At 40.9% G+C, this 16,349-nt stretch overlaps 1 protein-coding gene across 1 annotated transcript in view; it reads right to left on the bottom strand.

Moving 5' to 3' along the window:
* shq1 (SHQ1, H/ACA ribonucleoprotein assembly factor) overlaps window positions 1–15,937 on the bottom strand; it is a 37,507-nt gene extending 21,570 nt beyond the window's left edge. The window contains exons 1-9 of the mRNA XM_058632552.1: window positions 15,855–15,937; window positions 14,816–14,982; window positions 14,127–14,191; window positions 10,031–10,159; window positions 9,730–9,905; window positions 9,484–9,596; window positions 9,290–9,387; window positions 3,842–3,999; window positions 3,296–3,349 (exon numbers count right to left, since the gene is read on the bottom strand). Coding sequence (XP_058488535.1) covers window positions 3,296–3,349; window positions 3,842–3,999; window positions 9,290–9,387; window positions 9,484–9,596; window positions 9,730–9,905; window positions 10,031–10,159; window positions 14,127–14,191; window positions 14,816–14,961 — 939 coding nt within the window. The 5' untranslated portion in view covers window positions 14,962–14,982; window positions 15,855–15,937. The remainder of the gene's footprint in view (window positions 1–3,295; window positions 3,350–3,841; window positions 4,000–9,289; window positions 9,388–9,483; window positions 9,597–9,729; window positions 9,906–10,030; window positions 10,160–14,126; window positions 14,192–14,815; window positions 14,983–15,854) is intronic.
* Between the last annotated feature and the right edge of the window lie 412 nt (window positions 15,938–16,349).

Raw genomic sequence — 16,349 nt, forward strand, 5'->3', positions numbered from 1 at the left:
CTATTTTAGACAGACTCAAACTCATATGTCACAAACTACACCTGCAAAAAGGTCCGATGTAAAAACACTGGATTTACTACGACTCTAAATACAACTGTCCTCTTGGAATAGACCACTACTATGAATATGGACGTGCGTTCATGTTTACCATGATAGATTATAGAATAAAATTGTAATCTTTTCAGGTTGATAACCAATTAACATCATTTAATTCATGTGCAGAAATACAGTGATAACAATGTCAGAGTGACAAGACCTACTAACATGTTTGTGCTCATTTCCCATGTGAAATCACACATTCTGCTGCAAGAGTGAAGACACGCTAACAGCTTTTTCTTCTCATGCATATGCGTTCATGGAAGGGTCAAAGGAAAGTGAGAGTTTTGCAAAAAAAAGAAACATGTCAGGAGAGAAGTAAAGAGCGACTGATTATGTATTCCATTTTATGTATGAAAAATGAAATTTCGTGCAGCACAACTAGTGTGAATGGCAAAAGGGTGTGTAAATAACTGAGCGGCCATCAAGACGAGAAGAATAATACAGTATAAATACAGCATTTGTTCTTGCATTGAAAAGCTACACTTAATGTGAACGATAGATAATGGCAGACACACACAAAAATGTGTAGTGGCAGACAGGCTCCACACACCACGTTTCATTTACTCTTTGAATTGGAAACACCTGTTATTGTTATTATACAGGTTACGTGCCAAGTCCAACAACTGACAAGTCCCTGTAGGTCACACACTGCTCCTGTCTGAACAATGACCTGAGCTGTTTATTCCAGAGGGGTCTCTAATGTGTCTTCAAATATCAATTCAACTGTCAACATATTTACACATCGTTAATGTGTATATGTGTGAAACACGTTCGCACTCAGACATTCACTTGAGGAGCCTCTCTAATCTCTTTATAATCCATCCAGGCCATAACACATCAGTCAACCTGGAGTTGCAGCTGAAAGTCAAGTTTAAGACTTACAAGAGGAGGATAAAAAAAAAACCCCGCCATGAACTGCTTTCTATATATCAGCCATGTTGACCTTTTTATTATTAAAAAGCTTCAATGCAATGAGTTTTTAGTGTCGGGTAGGGTAGACAAAGCATATAAAGACAAAGCATAGATCTATAAATATTCCCGTTTCTAAAGCACTTCTCTCTGACAGAATGTCTGTTAGGGTTATGCTAAAAAGAACATCATGAGGTACACCTCGCCAATGTGTTCATCGATTACGATGTAACTGAATCGATAAAGCAGCAAATGCAGTGATGGTAGTCTTGACACCATCCAAGGTACACTGTGAGATAAAGCCAGTTGGTGTGTTAACGTAATGCAGCACATATCTCAGTCACGGCCAATGCCTCATGATGCGATCATACATCATACATACATCATGAGGTTATAGGAAATACTCAGCCCTTATGTGTATAGCTTTTTTGCAGCATCTGCCAGGACTGCAGTGATGTGCTGGCATTTCCCAATATCATCTATAGAGGATGTATTCGATATTAACTTGTCTCTCCGAGTCCGAGTGAACCCGTGTGAGCAAGAGTGAGGAAGTATCCTGTCTCCTGCGTACTCAAGCCAGACGCCGCCACTCACCCTGAATGTTCTGAAAATTCTCCTGCTATTGTGAAGGCAGCAGAGCCAGACAATCTCTTGCTGCGCTCGTCCCATGTGAATGGCAATTTTTTTCTGGATATTTTCCAAAGTCTAAAAATGACATATGGTCCAAGGAGAAGGCAAAAAGTCTGAAAGAGGCCAAACCATAAAAACACAAGCAGTATAAATTGAGCTTTTTATGTTGCTGCTGGATTTTTGATGCCTTACAATGTACACTTCCCAAAACTTTGATGAAGATAACACAGAAATTACAGTTTTTTTTGACAAATTACTACTTATCTATATCCAAAGCACGAGTAATATGTAACATATTTAATAAGGATTCTCCTTGCACAGTTACTGTTTATAATTAGGATGAGCAGAGCTACAGCGCTCTCTCTTCTCTCAGCATGATGGTGCAAAGATGTGTTAACATGTGCTCTACATTCACATTTGTCACATTATGAAAACCAGCCCAATCTGTTAATGAGCACCTGCCCTGAAAAGCAGCAGTACTGCAGTCTGTTATTCGCTTACGCTTTGAAAACAGATACAATATTTACAGAAGCCATGAATAAAAACATACTGAATGAATGTTAAGATGAAATTCAAGGCAAACTGAAGCAGATCCACACTGTTGGGAAAGTTTGCTGAAGTCTTGCAGGCCTTTTTTTTTTTTTTAAAAAAGGTGCTTAACTGAGTTTCTTATTTTTACTAAAGGACTCCGTCAAGGTTTGGCACCTTTAAAATGGAACAAAAGCAACACTGGTGAAAATACAGTGTTTGTTCTGTTGCGATATGTACTTTAGGTGTTCCAAAACATGGGAGCAGGAAATGGAAATTTGTGCAAACCCTTGACACCTGATTTATCACTGCCAACTGGCGGCTGGCAATGGATTCAATCGTGCCAAAACTTTACATGTGCGAAAAGAAGCTTTTGTATTGGACACACACACACACACACACACACACACCACACACACACACACACACACACACACACACACACACACACAGAGCGAGTGAGAGTAACACAGGGAGAAACAGGGGAAAGAGGAAAACACATTAAAAGATGCATCGTAAAATAACTTTACTGGAGCTCTCTGGCCACCATCACAACACAAGAGAAAACAATAAAGTAAACGATGAAACAGCTTTTCAAGAACAATTTCCTGCAGCTGCCTTTTATTGATTGTTTCTGAATTTAATGGCTCACAGCAGCCCCAGTCCAGTACAGTAAGTTTAAAGCAGTCAGCAATTAAGCAATTTACTACTTTATTACCGCCGATACGGTGTCTGTCAGCCTGTTAGCAGGAGAAGACAAAAAAACGACTTGAACTATTTTCAGGAAACTGATGAAAACTATTTTGCAACTGTGCACATTTGGAGGTGGTTTGTGGACATCTTTAAACAAAATCCTGTCCCTTACACTCTACAGACCGCCTCCTTAGCTGCAGCCCCCGACCCGCTGCAGTTTTAGCTCCCATACACTGATCACAAATATTCTAATTGTTAAAGCCCTTTTTTCTCTCTCGACACACACACACACACACACACACAACGGTACAGTCAAGTGGTCACAGGAAAAGCATTCGGCGCATTAAGTGCCATGATAACGTACTGTATGTGTATTTAATTACCAGTCCGAGCATGTGACAGAAAATCTTTACGGCAGCAAATATGATTTCTTTACCTCCAGCCAGCAGAGAGTCCCGCTGAGTTTCCTGATTGTCCATGGTGACTCAACCTGCAGAGGAGGAAATCACTTGTCATTACAACAATAGCACTACGTGAAAAATACAGTACAGTCAATTCTGATTGACGAACTGAGAGCAGCTGCTCACTAAATCAGGCTACACGCTGAAATGAAGTAGGGGACTTGTGCAGGGCTCTTTCAAGATTAGAATATCCCAAATGCATTTGATAAAGACTATTGTTGCTGGAATTGGATTCAGCGCTGTGCTTTATCGCAGATTTATTTGTATTTGGATGCACACCTGCTACCAACGGTGTTTAAAAATTATGTCAGCCCTGGTCCCCTTTCCTTTCTGCACCTACCACGTGAGAGGAATGCCACAGAGAAGCTAGATCAGAGCTCACGGATCGGCCGGTAATCTCTTAAGGATCTGTATGAAATGGAAGGGGGGGTCTAAAGGATTTGAGGATATAGGGCTTTGTCATCCTAAGTGCCGCTTATGAGGGGTTGCCTCTTCACACATACACTCACTCACTCACTCACATTGTGCTCTCCCTCTGTGGAGCGCGCTTCGTAGGAGTAAGCCAGCAGAATGTCAACGAGGCTGAGCCACGCTTGGTGACGGGACGCCTTGTCCAGCAGGTAAGAGCGGTTGGTGAACTTTCTCAGTTGCTCCTTCTCATCGTCAGTGAAAGATACGGCTGCATGAGTACAAGAAATGTACAGTTAGACATTTCAAGACAAATGCAAGTCTTAAGGCCCAGGTTTGCATCTGTGTGTCTACAGAGTTCTGTGTAATGTATAGTCCATCATCCATTAATTGTAGTGATGGTCTGCACGGATCCTATGTGGTTGAATGCAGGCACACATGCAGTTTTAGTCTGCACAGACTGTACTCAACGACTCCACATCCTCCCTGCAGCACAACACTTTCCACTTCAGTTGGTTTGGTCAAAAGAAAAATGGTAACCATTAAAGCTTGCTTGAGATGATGTGAGGAAGACCACTGGTCACCACACGTACAACTTGGTATTTAAAGAATACAAAAACAAACTATTTTAAGTGAAATAAAGATGACTTATTCAATTCAGAGCAGTGGATGGAATCACAAATGAATGTACATTTTGTGATAACGATACATTTTAATGGAAACTGGGTAATTTATGCCACAGGGTAGGAATATGAAGTTAGGATTTCCTGATAAAATAAACACGGACACCATCATGTATGAGGACAAATGGGGCAAGAGAAGCAATTACTTTAAAAGCACAGCAGGAAACTATGAGCCCTAGTGGAGGAGTATATACATCAACAGATGTTCGCTCTGATGTGCAGTTACATGTATGTGTGCGTGTGCGTAGTTGTAGAATAAAAGGAAAGGGAAGAGGAGAGTTGGCCGTTTCCTGTTGTTAAGATGTTTCCACTGACAGTTGGGGGCAAAGTGCATTGCTAAAGGGCACCTGACTGAGGCTGATAAGCAGCAGAGGCAAATTACGCCAAATTCTCCCATGTGAAATTATCAACATTTTGTAATCCAATCCCATTTACACGCTTGACAAATCTGCGTGAAGAAAAAATACACCGCTCCATTATATGATCATATCTCTTTCCTGCTCTTTGAAAATTTACTACCGTTGCCTTTTGAAAGAGACATCTGCCTTAATGGGGATCAGTGGCAAGCCTAATGGAGTGACACAAACAGACTTCAATCCCATTTAAGCCATCTGCATCATTCAGTACTGAAAGGTACATGGACTGTCTGTAAGGACAGGCTGTAACTCAGCAGTTTGTTGTATCTTTCTTTCATCCAGTGCTTATAGAGCGAGACTCCCTGCACTGAGCCCCTGATGAGCTAGACACACTGGTGCGTAATGGCTGGAGCAAGCACATAAATACACAAGCTTTCTCTCTCTCTCTCTCTCTCTCTCTCTCTCTCACACACACACACACGCACACACGCAGCACTTAACAATGATCTCTCCGGCTGCAGTGGGAACTTGGCTCTGCTGTGTTAGAGATTCCCATGGCATTACGTCAGCCTTGCTCCCTGCAGCTCCCTGCAGATGCTGCTTTACTAGTGCAGCTGCAGTGCCAGAGCACAGCTGAGTGAACACACATACCAAGACAGACACACACGTACACACACACAACAGATAGCGAACCCTGCTTCCACGCATATATATATTGCACATGCAAAAGCATGCATTGAGAGAAGGGATGACAGCACAATAAAAACAATAATACATTGCAGACTCAAAAGCAGCACAGATGCACACACAGCATACCCCAATAAAATATACATAAACAAGTGCAGTATAAATATTGTCAATAAAATCAATTAAAGTGCATTTAGACAAAACAGCCAGATGTTTCTGCCTCCAAATCAGTTAACAATACTTTAACAGTGTCCAATGAGACCACGAGAATCCACAGTTTCAGACATTAGGACATAAATGACTGGATGCACAAGCACTGAAATGATTCAAGATTTATATGCTAAGCACATACCAACACTGAGCAAATGTACTGTATTAATGGCTCATTATTCACACTAAAATGATCATAGACATTTCTCTGGTTACAAGTGCCATCTGTGAAGAATAAAGTAGCATGACACACTTGCATATGATTAAAAAGAAAATTCTGAACGGAAAACCTTAAACAGAAAACAGAGCACTCACCCTTATGCAATTTGGACACAGCAGCCTCACAACGATGATATATCGTCTATTAACACTGCAGCTAAAGCAGCGACGTGAGCTGAGGTGAGGTAAGGTAAGGTAAGGTGAGGTGAGGTGAGCTGAGGTGAACAGATTCAATAAACGTCATGTTCATTCATCTCCTCTGTGGAGCCAATCAATTCTAGTGCACATTAGCACACAATGCACGCAGACATCTCCTGTTTGCAAATTAATAACTGACCTAATTCCTACAGTAGGGAAAGGCAGTCTGGCTCGTCAAAGCTCTCTACAGGTCCAGATGGCACAATGGCATGGAGTAAATATGCGTCATAAAAACACTGCTGAGGGTTGGAAAACTGTCCCAGAGTTTCACAAAATGCATGAGGTCAACATTTGACCTTGGGATAAACAGATATGATTGATTTTGTGCACGGTGCATGCTGTGATAATGCCAAGTGTATCCCCAAATCAGGGATATTTCTTGATACAGTTTGCTAAAAAAAAGTATAACCACTGGTAGTGAAGTAGTTGCCTATTGAACATTGACAGAAGACTATCTTGGGTCTGGGGTCGGATTTCTAAACCCAGCCACAACAAAGTGGAGAAGATAAAGAGAGTGAGCTGTCAGGACCATTTAGCCTGAACCAGTGTGTGAATACAGGCCTCCAGTGGGCAGCTGTGGCCTGTCGGTGTACTGGACCTGACACTGGAGAGCACAAAGGGGCCACTTTCTACTTCATTAGCACTTGTGACCACATCCATCTGTCAGGTGACATATATATCAGACTTAGCAGAAGTGAAGGAGGAGGAGGAGGCTGGGGGGAGCCTAAAGGACCCATGTGGCGAAGTTGTACTTCTCCATTATAAATATATGACAAACAGTTAAAATCACAAGCATGCCTTCAAGATTTGATGGCAAGCCACTTAAATACCCTGGCTGACACCATTCTTCACACTCAGCTGTGGCTTAATGCTATTCCACCTGTCAATCAAGCCATTAAGTTTAATTTGGCCCATTTATCTATGCCTGGGCTCCCGACTGAGGCACTCAGTCTTAGAATGCAGAATGAGAAGAAGGAGCAGGCAGGGATACTGCGAAGCGTAATGTTCTTTGGAGGCTAGAGTCAGAGTGCGGCTAATGGCCTTCTTGTTGCTGACTGATGGCTGCTCGTCAGCAGTCGAGGTCCGGGTGCTGGTGGAAAAGCAACCAGTCTCGCTCCCTCCTGTGACAAAGCTATCTGTTTAATCTAAATCCTCTCTTGAGCGTACGGCACCCATGCACTACACATAAGCTATGGCTGTGAGCCATGTGCACGCCTTAACAGTGGAAGTGCTGGAATTAGCAGGCTGTGAGAGGAGCTGCATGGCACAATTAAATAGTCTCTTACAGCGCTGAGGCCTCACGAGCTATCGCTCTCATACAAGAGACTCCAACGGCGAAATGAAGCTGGGAGGCTCGAGCCAACAAGGAGTAACAGTCTGAGTAAATGAGCCACAGATTGGATGTAAGCAAGGAATGGCTGCAAAAAGAAAAACAATATTTCACAGGGATAACCTTACGGTAAATTAAAGGAGATAATAGCCTAAATTGAGTCGTCACATCCTAACTTAGTGGTTGTGGCTGTTTAAATTGGCACCATAGAGGTGTAGTGATTAGCAGAAGGTCCAAGTTCAATCTCTCTTAATGGCGAGTGTCATTGCTGGCTTAGACGCCCTGAGGCTGTTTGGCAGGCAGAGCAGCTTTAGCCCACGGGCTGAGCTCTGACCTTCCTCTGACACGAGGCAGTTAAAAGTGTGTCCTGTGGGGATTCATATTGTCAGAGAACAATGTCAGACACTCTGGCAGACATCAAACCCAGGGGACAGATTCCCATTGGGATCTATAATAAACATACATTTTTTTCAATTCATATTGCTTGTGAAGGTTTTGTATTATGTACACATGGAGTAACATAATGGTCAACAAGAGTATTTTAATTTGGTCAAAGAATTAATAATGCATAATTTCCCTCTCGGTTTTTGCAAATTCATGCCACCCTCTGGTGGCCTTCAGTCACTACTTTGCTGGTTGCTTTAAATTGCTTGGAAAATCCAGTCATCCACATCAATAAACCTGTGATGTGTGAAAATATGTGATAATGTTTTTAATCACTGAAGGAAAAAAAAAGAAAGTGACTTTAAAGCCGAATTCCCATGAGTTCAACGCATGTTGACTGAGCTCCATAGACTTTAATTCAGAAGTGGGGGAGGACTCACTGTATGTGTGAGGTACTTTTACTTTATTGCAGTATTTTATTAAATGCTTTTACATAGAAATACTGCTTCCTAAGAACAGAATGTTGTACTTATTACAACACCATATCTATTTAAAAATCACAATGCACTAGTACAGATGACATTTTTGGTTTCCATCAATTTTATACTGTGATATGAGTCACTTAAGAGTGATGATCCTACTAAATTACTTACAAACACATTTAAAAAAGCAATCAAAAGATAATAAATTATAAATAAATATTTCACTACATTCTCCAAGAAAACTGAATAAGAATTTGTGTTGTTGAATTAATTGTATTATTCAAAAGGTGCAGTCGACCGAACTAAGTAATTTAAGTAATAGCAAGCGTTTGCAGCTGCAACAGTAAACCGTTTATAAAGTAATGCAGCGGTAATAAAGAGCTTATGTTTTCAGTAACAACATGACCTTTTTTATGATCAAACTCTTGTTATTAGAAGTTGATTGTGGAATATTTATGAACAAGGTCTAGTGTTTCTGACAGGTCAGGAAATGTAACTTTGTGACATCACTCTCTGCTCATGACATTAGTCCTCTACTCCACTGTATATCTATATAGTTTACATATAGTTTGTTATAGGGTAACACGGTTGGTGTAGTGGTTAGCACTCTTGCCTTTGAAGCAAGAAGACCCGGGTTCACGACCCGGTCAGAACAAGGGCAAGTTTCCTCCCATAGTCCAAAAACGTGCAATATGGGGATTAGGTCAATTGGACACTCTAAATTGTCTGTAGGTGCGAGTGTGAGAGTGAGAGTGAATGGCTGTTTGTCTCTATACTGTGATGGATTGGCGAACTGTCCATCTATATCAGCTGAGATTGGCACAACACCCACTGCGACCCTCATGTGGAGGATAAAGCGGTAGAAGATGGATGGATTGATATTTGTTATATGGTGTTTTATGAGGCAGAATGTTGCATATTGTATCTTTAAGAAGAAGCTCCGGGGATTGAGTATAGTAACACAATTCAGGTAAAACGATGTATCGGAAAGAATTACAGCAGGTGAACTCACCAGCTTCTCCTTCCTGCTCTGGTGAAGGCATCAACTTTGCCCACCACGGTCTGAACTTCAGCAGTCTCTGTATTTCATCATCCTCAAACAGATCAGCACTGCAAAGACACATGGATATATAACTCAAAACAAAACAGCTCCATACAGTATATTCAGCAGAGTCAGATTTTTTTTTTTTCCATTGATGAACTCACAGGTAGTGGTCTGGTGAAAAAGCAGATGCTTCTGCTTCCAGCCTCGCCTGCCGCCTCTCTGCTGCTGTTGTTCCCTCTGGGTTCATGATTTCGATCACATCGCTGAGTTCCTCCTGTCAGGACAGTCACAGCATGACATAAACATCACTCTCTGTTAAACAGAGCTTAATCCCAGTGTAATCCCACTCATAAAGAATGCGAGTGTTTCGGGAAACTAGGAAAAAAATCTAAATCCGTGGACATTACCTGTAATCTGGCAAAGACTCCAGACCTCTGGTTGCCAAAACCATATTTCTGCAAGGCTCTCAGCTCCTCCTCAGTGTTCTCCTTGTACACCTCCTGCTCAACCTGCCAGTCAATTTCTTCTTCATCATCATCATCGCCGTCGTCCTCCTCTTCGCCACCCACACTTCCGCTGCATCCTTTAATATGTGAAGAGGGTGTTGTTGGTCATATTCTCCGGTTTGGGCTAACAGAATCTAACATCCTACATCCTCTAAATGAAACAGCACTAAACAGGCTTATCATGTCTCCACAAATTACTTACCAGAGCTTAAATCTTCGACTAGTGGTTTTGCTGAACGGGATCCCTTGGGGGCAAGCAGACTCGTCAGCATCTGAAGTCCTTCAAAGTGTTCCCCAGCTGTCTCCTTAGGGACCCGAAGAGTGAAAAGACCTACGGGAAAGACGGAACATGAAGGTAGGGCTGGGCGATTCTGCGATCCAACGTAAATTTAAGATAATTTAAGGCATATTCCCCCTGCATAGTTCCAGGAACTATGGTTCCAGGAATCAGCCATTGTTATAATTATGATAACTGATTTATTATTTGCTGTTTTTGCTGTTCCTCATTATATGAAAATATTAAGGTGTAAAATCAGAAGAACTACTTTAATGAGAAAACTGCCTTTTTTTTTTTTAAAACATCCCATTAAGCTCTGGGTGAATTGAGATGCAACTTTATATTTAGCTTGACAACTTGTTCTATTAATAATAACAGAAGACGCATGACATACAAGTTTCAACCCAGCAATTTCTGAGTTTCATTTTCAATATTTAAAAAAAAAAAGTGACACATTTCTTTTCAAAGAAACCACTGAGGCCACATTCACACAGCAGGCTCCAGTGGCTCTAATCAGATCGTGGCTCTGATTGTGACTAATTTCCTGATAACCCATTACATATTACATTTAAAAGTAAGCCTCTCTTTATTTCAAGCAACAGCAGATAAATCGGACCACCTGCACATGCGGTACAGCAGAAATTAAGTAGTTCCTCGACGAACTGCGATAAAAACTGAACAGATGAATAAAAATGATTTGCCTACACCACAGAGATAATCTGATGGCCGCCTAAAGACCTCATAAAATTTCAATGCACCCAAGCGTTAAAGCTTACAAGTGCTTTATGACAGAAGCCGACTAAGTGCTCGAGTTGCAAGACTCGCAGAATGGAGAGCCTGCAAGACGGATCTTAATGATTGCTCATTATAAGCCTAAACAAGGACACTCATTAGCAGCACTTTATTAGCAGATGTTCAAGGCTTATTTAGACACAGCGTGTTAACTGGGGCCACGCTGACAGACGGGCAAAGAGGTGTCAGAGTCCATAAGGCGAGCGTCTCCATAAAGACAACTTCATTACCACTGATTAAAGTGAAGACAAATCAAAGTGACAGAGACTAATGTAAAGACAATCGTGAACATCGTGCCAATAGCCATTATCATGTTTCATTTGCTCGTTATATATTTAACCAAATTCCACTCTGAGCTGCCCGTCATTGTCACTGTGAAGAGAGACGGAACATGCAGCCCGCAGGCTGTAATGGTGATGACACTACAGATGGTTCCAGTGGCTCCTTAAAAGGGATGAAATAACATGATCGCTAGGTTCATTTACTCTGGCTGATTGACTGAAGTGCATACTAAAGACTCCCTGGGGATCAATCACTGCCGGCAAATTACAGCAAAGCTTTGGGGTCCTGCAGTGGTTTCTGACTGGTCACGAGGTTACATTATGCTTTCAATTGAAAATGGGCATTTTCAGATAAATATATATCTGAATCCAGAACAGTGGTTCACTTCAGTGTGACAAATAATCTACATCCATACAAACACACCTTAAAACAGTGTAAAGCAACTTACCAGAGTATCTTAAGTGGGATAGATTTTTTTTCTATAGAGTGCAAATCTGTAGAAATGCAATAACACTGAGGTAACACTCGCTACTGCAGCAGTGTTTTAATGCTACATTTGCACTTTTGCAGGAGCTTTAATCTAGTTGCCTTTTAGGGCAACTAGATTATTAGGGCTGGGCAGATGAATAAACCAGCCTGCAGCATTTACACATGCAAACAGTCTAAAATGATACAGGCAGAGTGATTCTGTGACACAGAGAAGCAGAATTATTTATACTTCCCACAGCAGCTGAAGCTTCATTTATTTATTTATTTATTTCACTTCTTGACTAAGCAGTTGATCCACAATCTTATTCTTGAAGTCGCATTTTAATTTCTGTTCTTTTTTGTTGTTGTTGCATACGCTATACAATGATCATCAGCTGTTTTAGCAGCTGTGAAACAAGACAAGACAATACATATGATTTGTGCAATTAAAAAAATATATACATATACATATAAAAATGCATGTTTTTATATTTGGAGGGTTTGTGTGAACATGTCACATCAGATTCTGCAAACTGCTTCTAACTTCAGACAAATGTGTACATGACACTTGTTAACATAATGAATGCCACCTGTTGGTATTTGAATGTGCATGTGCAAGGAGATTAAATTAGCATAACGACCACCTCAATGATACGAAATGAGGCTATTATTCCTGCCCGATATGCCAGAAAGTGGTCATTCATGAAAATGGCATCAGTGAAAGGCAAAAGTAAAACGTCGAATTTGCCGCATTTGGGGAATGAAGGAAGAAGAAAAGTGTTATTTTTGGCAGTGGGAGCAGAGGAATAAAAAGTGTCTAACCTTAAGAAAGGTAACACAGAGCAGCATTAATAGAGCTGCTTTAGACTGAGAATTTTTAGTCTCTGCTAGTGCTGCTGTGTCACCTGTGAGTCACACTGTCACTGAAATAAAAAGGCAAAAAACATCTTGCCACAGCAAAGTGATCGATGCCTGCACCAACAGGATGTGAAGGACAAATGTCTGTCACAGACACAGATGAAAAAATGTTGCACTGTCAGTCATTTCCAGTGCCTACACTGCAGTACAAGTGTGCTTATGACACTCTTTGTACGAGTGCGCTTGTCCTGTCTGTCGTGAGCCACAGAGCCGAAGCAGAAGCTCAGTCACAAAAAGAAAATAGTTAATTTTAGATAAATGACCTGAAAATACTGCAGTTCGTATGGCAACAGTTAGAAAATCACCAGTATTCAGCCATCTCCAGGCACACCAGGCTGATGGTGGCTTCAAAGTAATGGCATATGCAATCCATTATTCCATTAAAACGGGACTACATGAGAGGTTTGGACCGATCTTAATCTTTGTTTATACCTGAGAGAACATTCTGAATGGTTCATGCATGAAGCACATTGTCTGTTTGGAATGATGTCTGTGTTATTTAAATAAACCTTAACACTATGAATCATCATGGGGGTTCGTGCCTGTTAAAATGCAGTCAACATTAGACAGTCAGCTACAGTGAGAGTCAAAAGTGGGTAGTTTTAGTGTTACTGTCACAGAGTAGCTGAAACAAAAAATCTGTGTTGGGCACAAACATATTGGTAATTTATAACCAGCCCATTACAATGTATTTATCTAAATTAACAGAAGTGTTTTCTTGTTTTAGCACAAATTTAAGTGTCACTGGTAAAAATCACTCGACTAGATAGTTGAATAAACTGGATATTGCGAGTGCTTAAAAACATCTTAGTAATAATACATTTAGCTAACTTAAAAGATGCAAAAAGACTGCATGTACTGTACAGTAAATTGTTAAAAAACTTTAATTCGTTCACAGCTTTTGTTTGGGGAAAGGAACAAATAATGAATAACACAGTCAGTCAGTCATCATCTACCGCTTTATCCTCCATCAGAGGGTCACGGGGGGTGCTGTGCCAATCTCAGCTACATCGGGCGATAGGCGGGGTACACCCTGGACAGTTCGCCAGTCCATCGCAGGGCCACATACAGAGACAGACAAACAACCATTCACTCTCACACTCACTCCTATGGTCAATTTAGAGTGTCCAATTTACCTATCCCCACATTGCATGTTTTTGGACTGTGGGAGGAAGCCGGAGAACCCGGAGAGAACCCACGCACACACGGGGAGAACATGCAAACTCCATGCAGAAAGGCCCTTGTTCCAACCGGGGCTCGAACCCGGGTCTTCTCGCTGCAAGGCGAGAGTGCTAACCACTACACCACCGTGTGGCCCTGAATAACACAGTGTCTGGGACAATTTAAAAAGTCATAACCAGGAAAAAGGTTTAATCTCAGCACATTGAAAAAACAACAACAAACAACAAATCAATCCAGGGAAACAGCTTTTTATCTGATCTGTAACCAAATTATTATGTTGACTGAGACAAGAGCCAAAAGAAACTCTTCACATTCCTCTCCAACACATCCACTGGCGTCGTATCCAACTGTAATCATGAATAATAATCATGTGACCTACCTTTATCAATGTCAAATTTAGCCTTTTCTCTTCCATCTTCCACTATTCTTCCTGGAAGATTTAATCTGAAAAGAATACATATTTTATTATTATTTCCACATCAATAATGACATAAAGCAATGAAAAAACATCCCATTCGCTTCATTCTCCTTTTATTTTACTACACATGTTTAGACAACCATTAAAGTAAGAAACCTAATAATTACACATTTAAGTCTGATATGGATGGTGCTGCTACTGTAAAATGCCAATTCCTTAAACACAAACACACCCTGAACTTGGTGTTCCACATCAAAACAAACACTTTTAGTTTGAAATTCTGTGAAATATCATCATAAATATTATTATTTCAATACATTTTCCCCCTACTGACCAAACTAGACACTCAGTGGCCCCCAGGTTTTGAGTTTGAGACCCCTGATGTAGAGCCGTTTCCATTTTGTTACCATTTTATTTGTATGTATGCTATTTGTACCATCGTTGGGATTGTACCATTTTTTGGTTAAAATTTTAAATTGGCATGACATGCTTTCGTATCGTGTCGAATTGTGTATGTGACAAAAATGTTATTTGACTTGAAAGGGTATTACGGAATTCATCATTATCAATAATGATTACAAAATCTACAACCTACAGTACCTTTAACAGAATATACAGTTAAATCAGTTCTTGTTTGTCGTTTTTCTCACCTGAGAAAGTAGGGCTTGGCATAAAACTTGAAATCCGTTCCATCAATGTATAGGTCAAACTCTGATGTTCTGGTGTAGGGCACACGGATGCTGAGGATCAAGTACTCGGGATCTTGGCTCAGGTCAAAGGCGGGAGTTATCATCATGAACGTGAATGTTACACAGACCTGTGGAGTCAATGGTGGGAAAATTCCATTCAGATTGTAGTACAGGATCACATTTCACAGCTATTTTGTCTGGCTGCTCCTATGAATCATGGCCCAGCTGACTACAGCACGCCACCTTGTGGCTGACTATGTCATGGGTATTGATCACGTGACCAGAAGCAGCAGCAGCAGCAGCAGCAGCCACATGTGCCACAGCCACACTGCTGTTGAACAAATGTAAACACATCTTGTTTTGACACATAGGTCGTTTCCCACTGCAGCAAATTAAAAGAGGCTATCTTCATTAGCTTGGGTAGTTCCTGCCATTCAAGGATATTGTACCAAACTACATTGGAAATCCGGGACTTTAGAAAGGTTTCTCTTAATGACAGTCGTGTGTGTTTCTCACAGCATCCATAACAACATCCATATTGTCTAATAACTAAAGGAAAACGCGTTACTTAGGCATAATATTCGTTAACATGTATTGGTACATACATGAATAAAATCACTCAAAGTATAGAGAGTGCGAAAATCTGGTTATCTGTTTATCAGCCTTAGTGTTCAGACTTTACCCACACTCTCTAAAAACACAACAGACTGCGGGTATTTTCTGAGAGGTAGACACTTTCATCGGTGTTCCACAGATTTAAAATAGTTTCATGTTGTTGCTAGGCAGCTGTTGACCTGTAAACTTAAGCCGACACATGGATGAGGTATCCTCGTGTGCTAACAACAGCGATGCTAACTGACAGACACTTCACTCGCCGCCCTGAACACTACTTTTCCACCGCATGCAGGCGAGACTGGCTCTTTCTGTCACCTCACTGCTGACTGAGGGAACACAGCACGTCCACACGAATCACAGTGAAAAGGAATAAACAACTACTGACCAGAAAAACACAGAGTTATTCCAAGAGGCACACGCTACACTGTCAGTTATGACTCGGAGCGTCCATGTTTTACCGTAATACACCACCAAAACGGGCAGGTAAAGAAGAAAAAAATCGCCTTGTGACATTTAGGTCCATAAACCGTGCAAAGACAGATATTCCAAAGATAAAACATGCATCACAGTTGCCGAGACTGTGATAAGGTCTCAATTGTCTTGTGAGTCATCTAATTGACCAAGTACATACTTTCTTTTCACACTGACTAATGCTAATTAGTCAATGTGTGTAATAGTCTCACTAATTGACTAATGTTCTCAAACTGTGGTACTTTGAGGAAAATCAGAAATATGAGAATAGTATTTAGTATTTTATTTAGCATGCATGGAAATTGAAAAGAATAACAAAAAAAGAATAGAATAGAATAGATGTACTTTATTGATCCCAAACTGGGAAATTGGATCGTAGCAGCAGCAGCAAGACACACAATATACATAC

Source organism: Solea solea, chromosome 6 (genome assembly GCF_958295425.1).
Source record: "Solea solea chromosome 6, fSolSol10.1, whole genome shotgun sequence".
Taxonomy (NCBI): Eukaryota; Metazoa; Chordata; class Actinopteri; order Pleuronectiformes; family Soleidae; genus Solea; species Solea solea.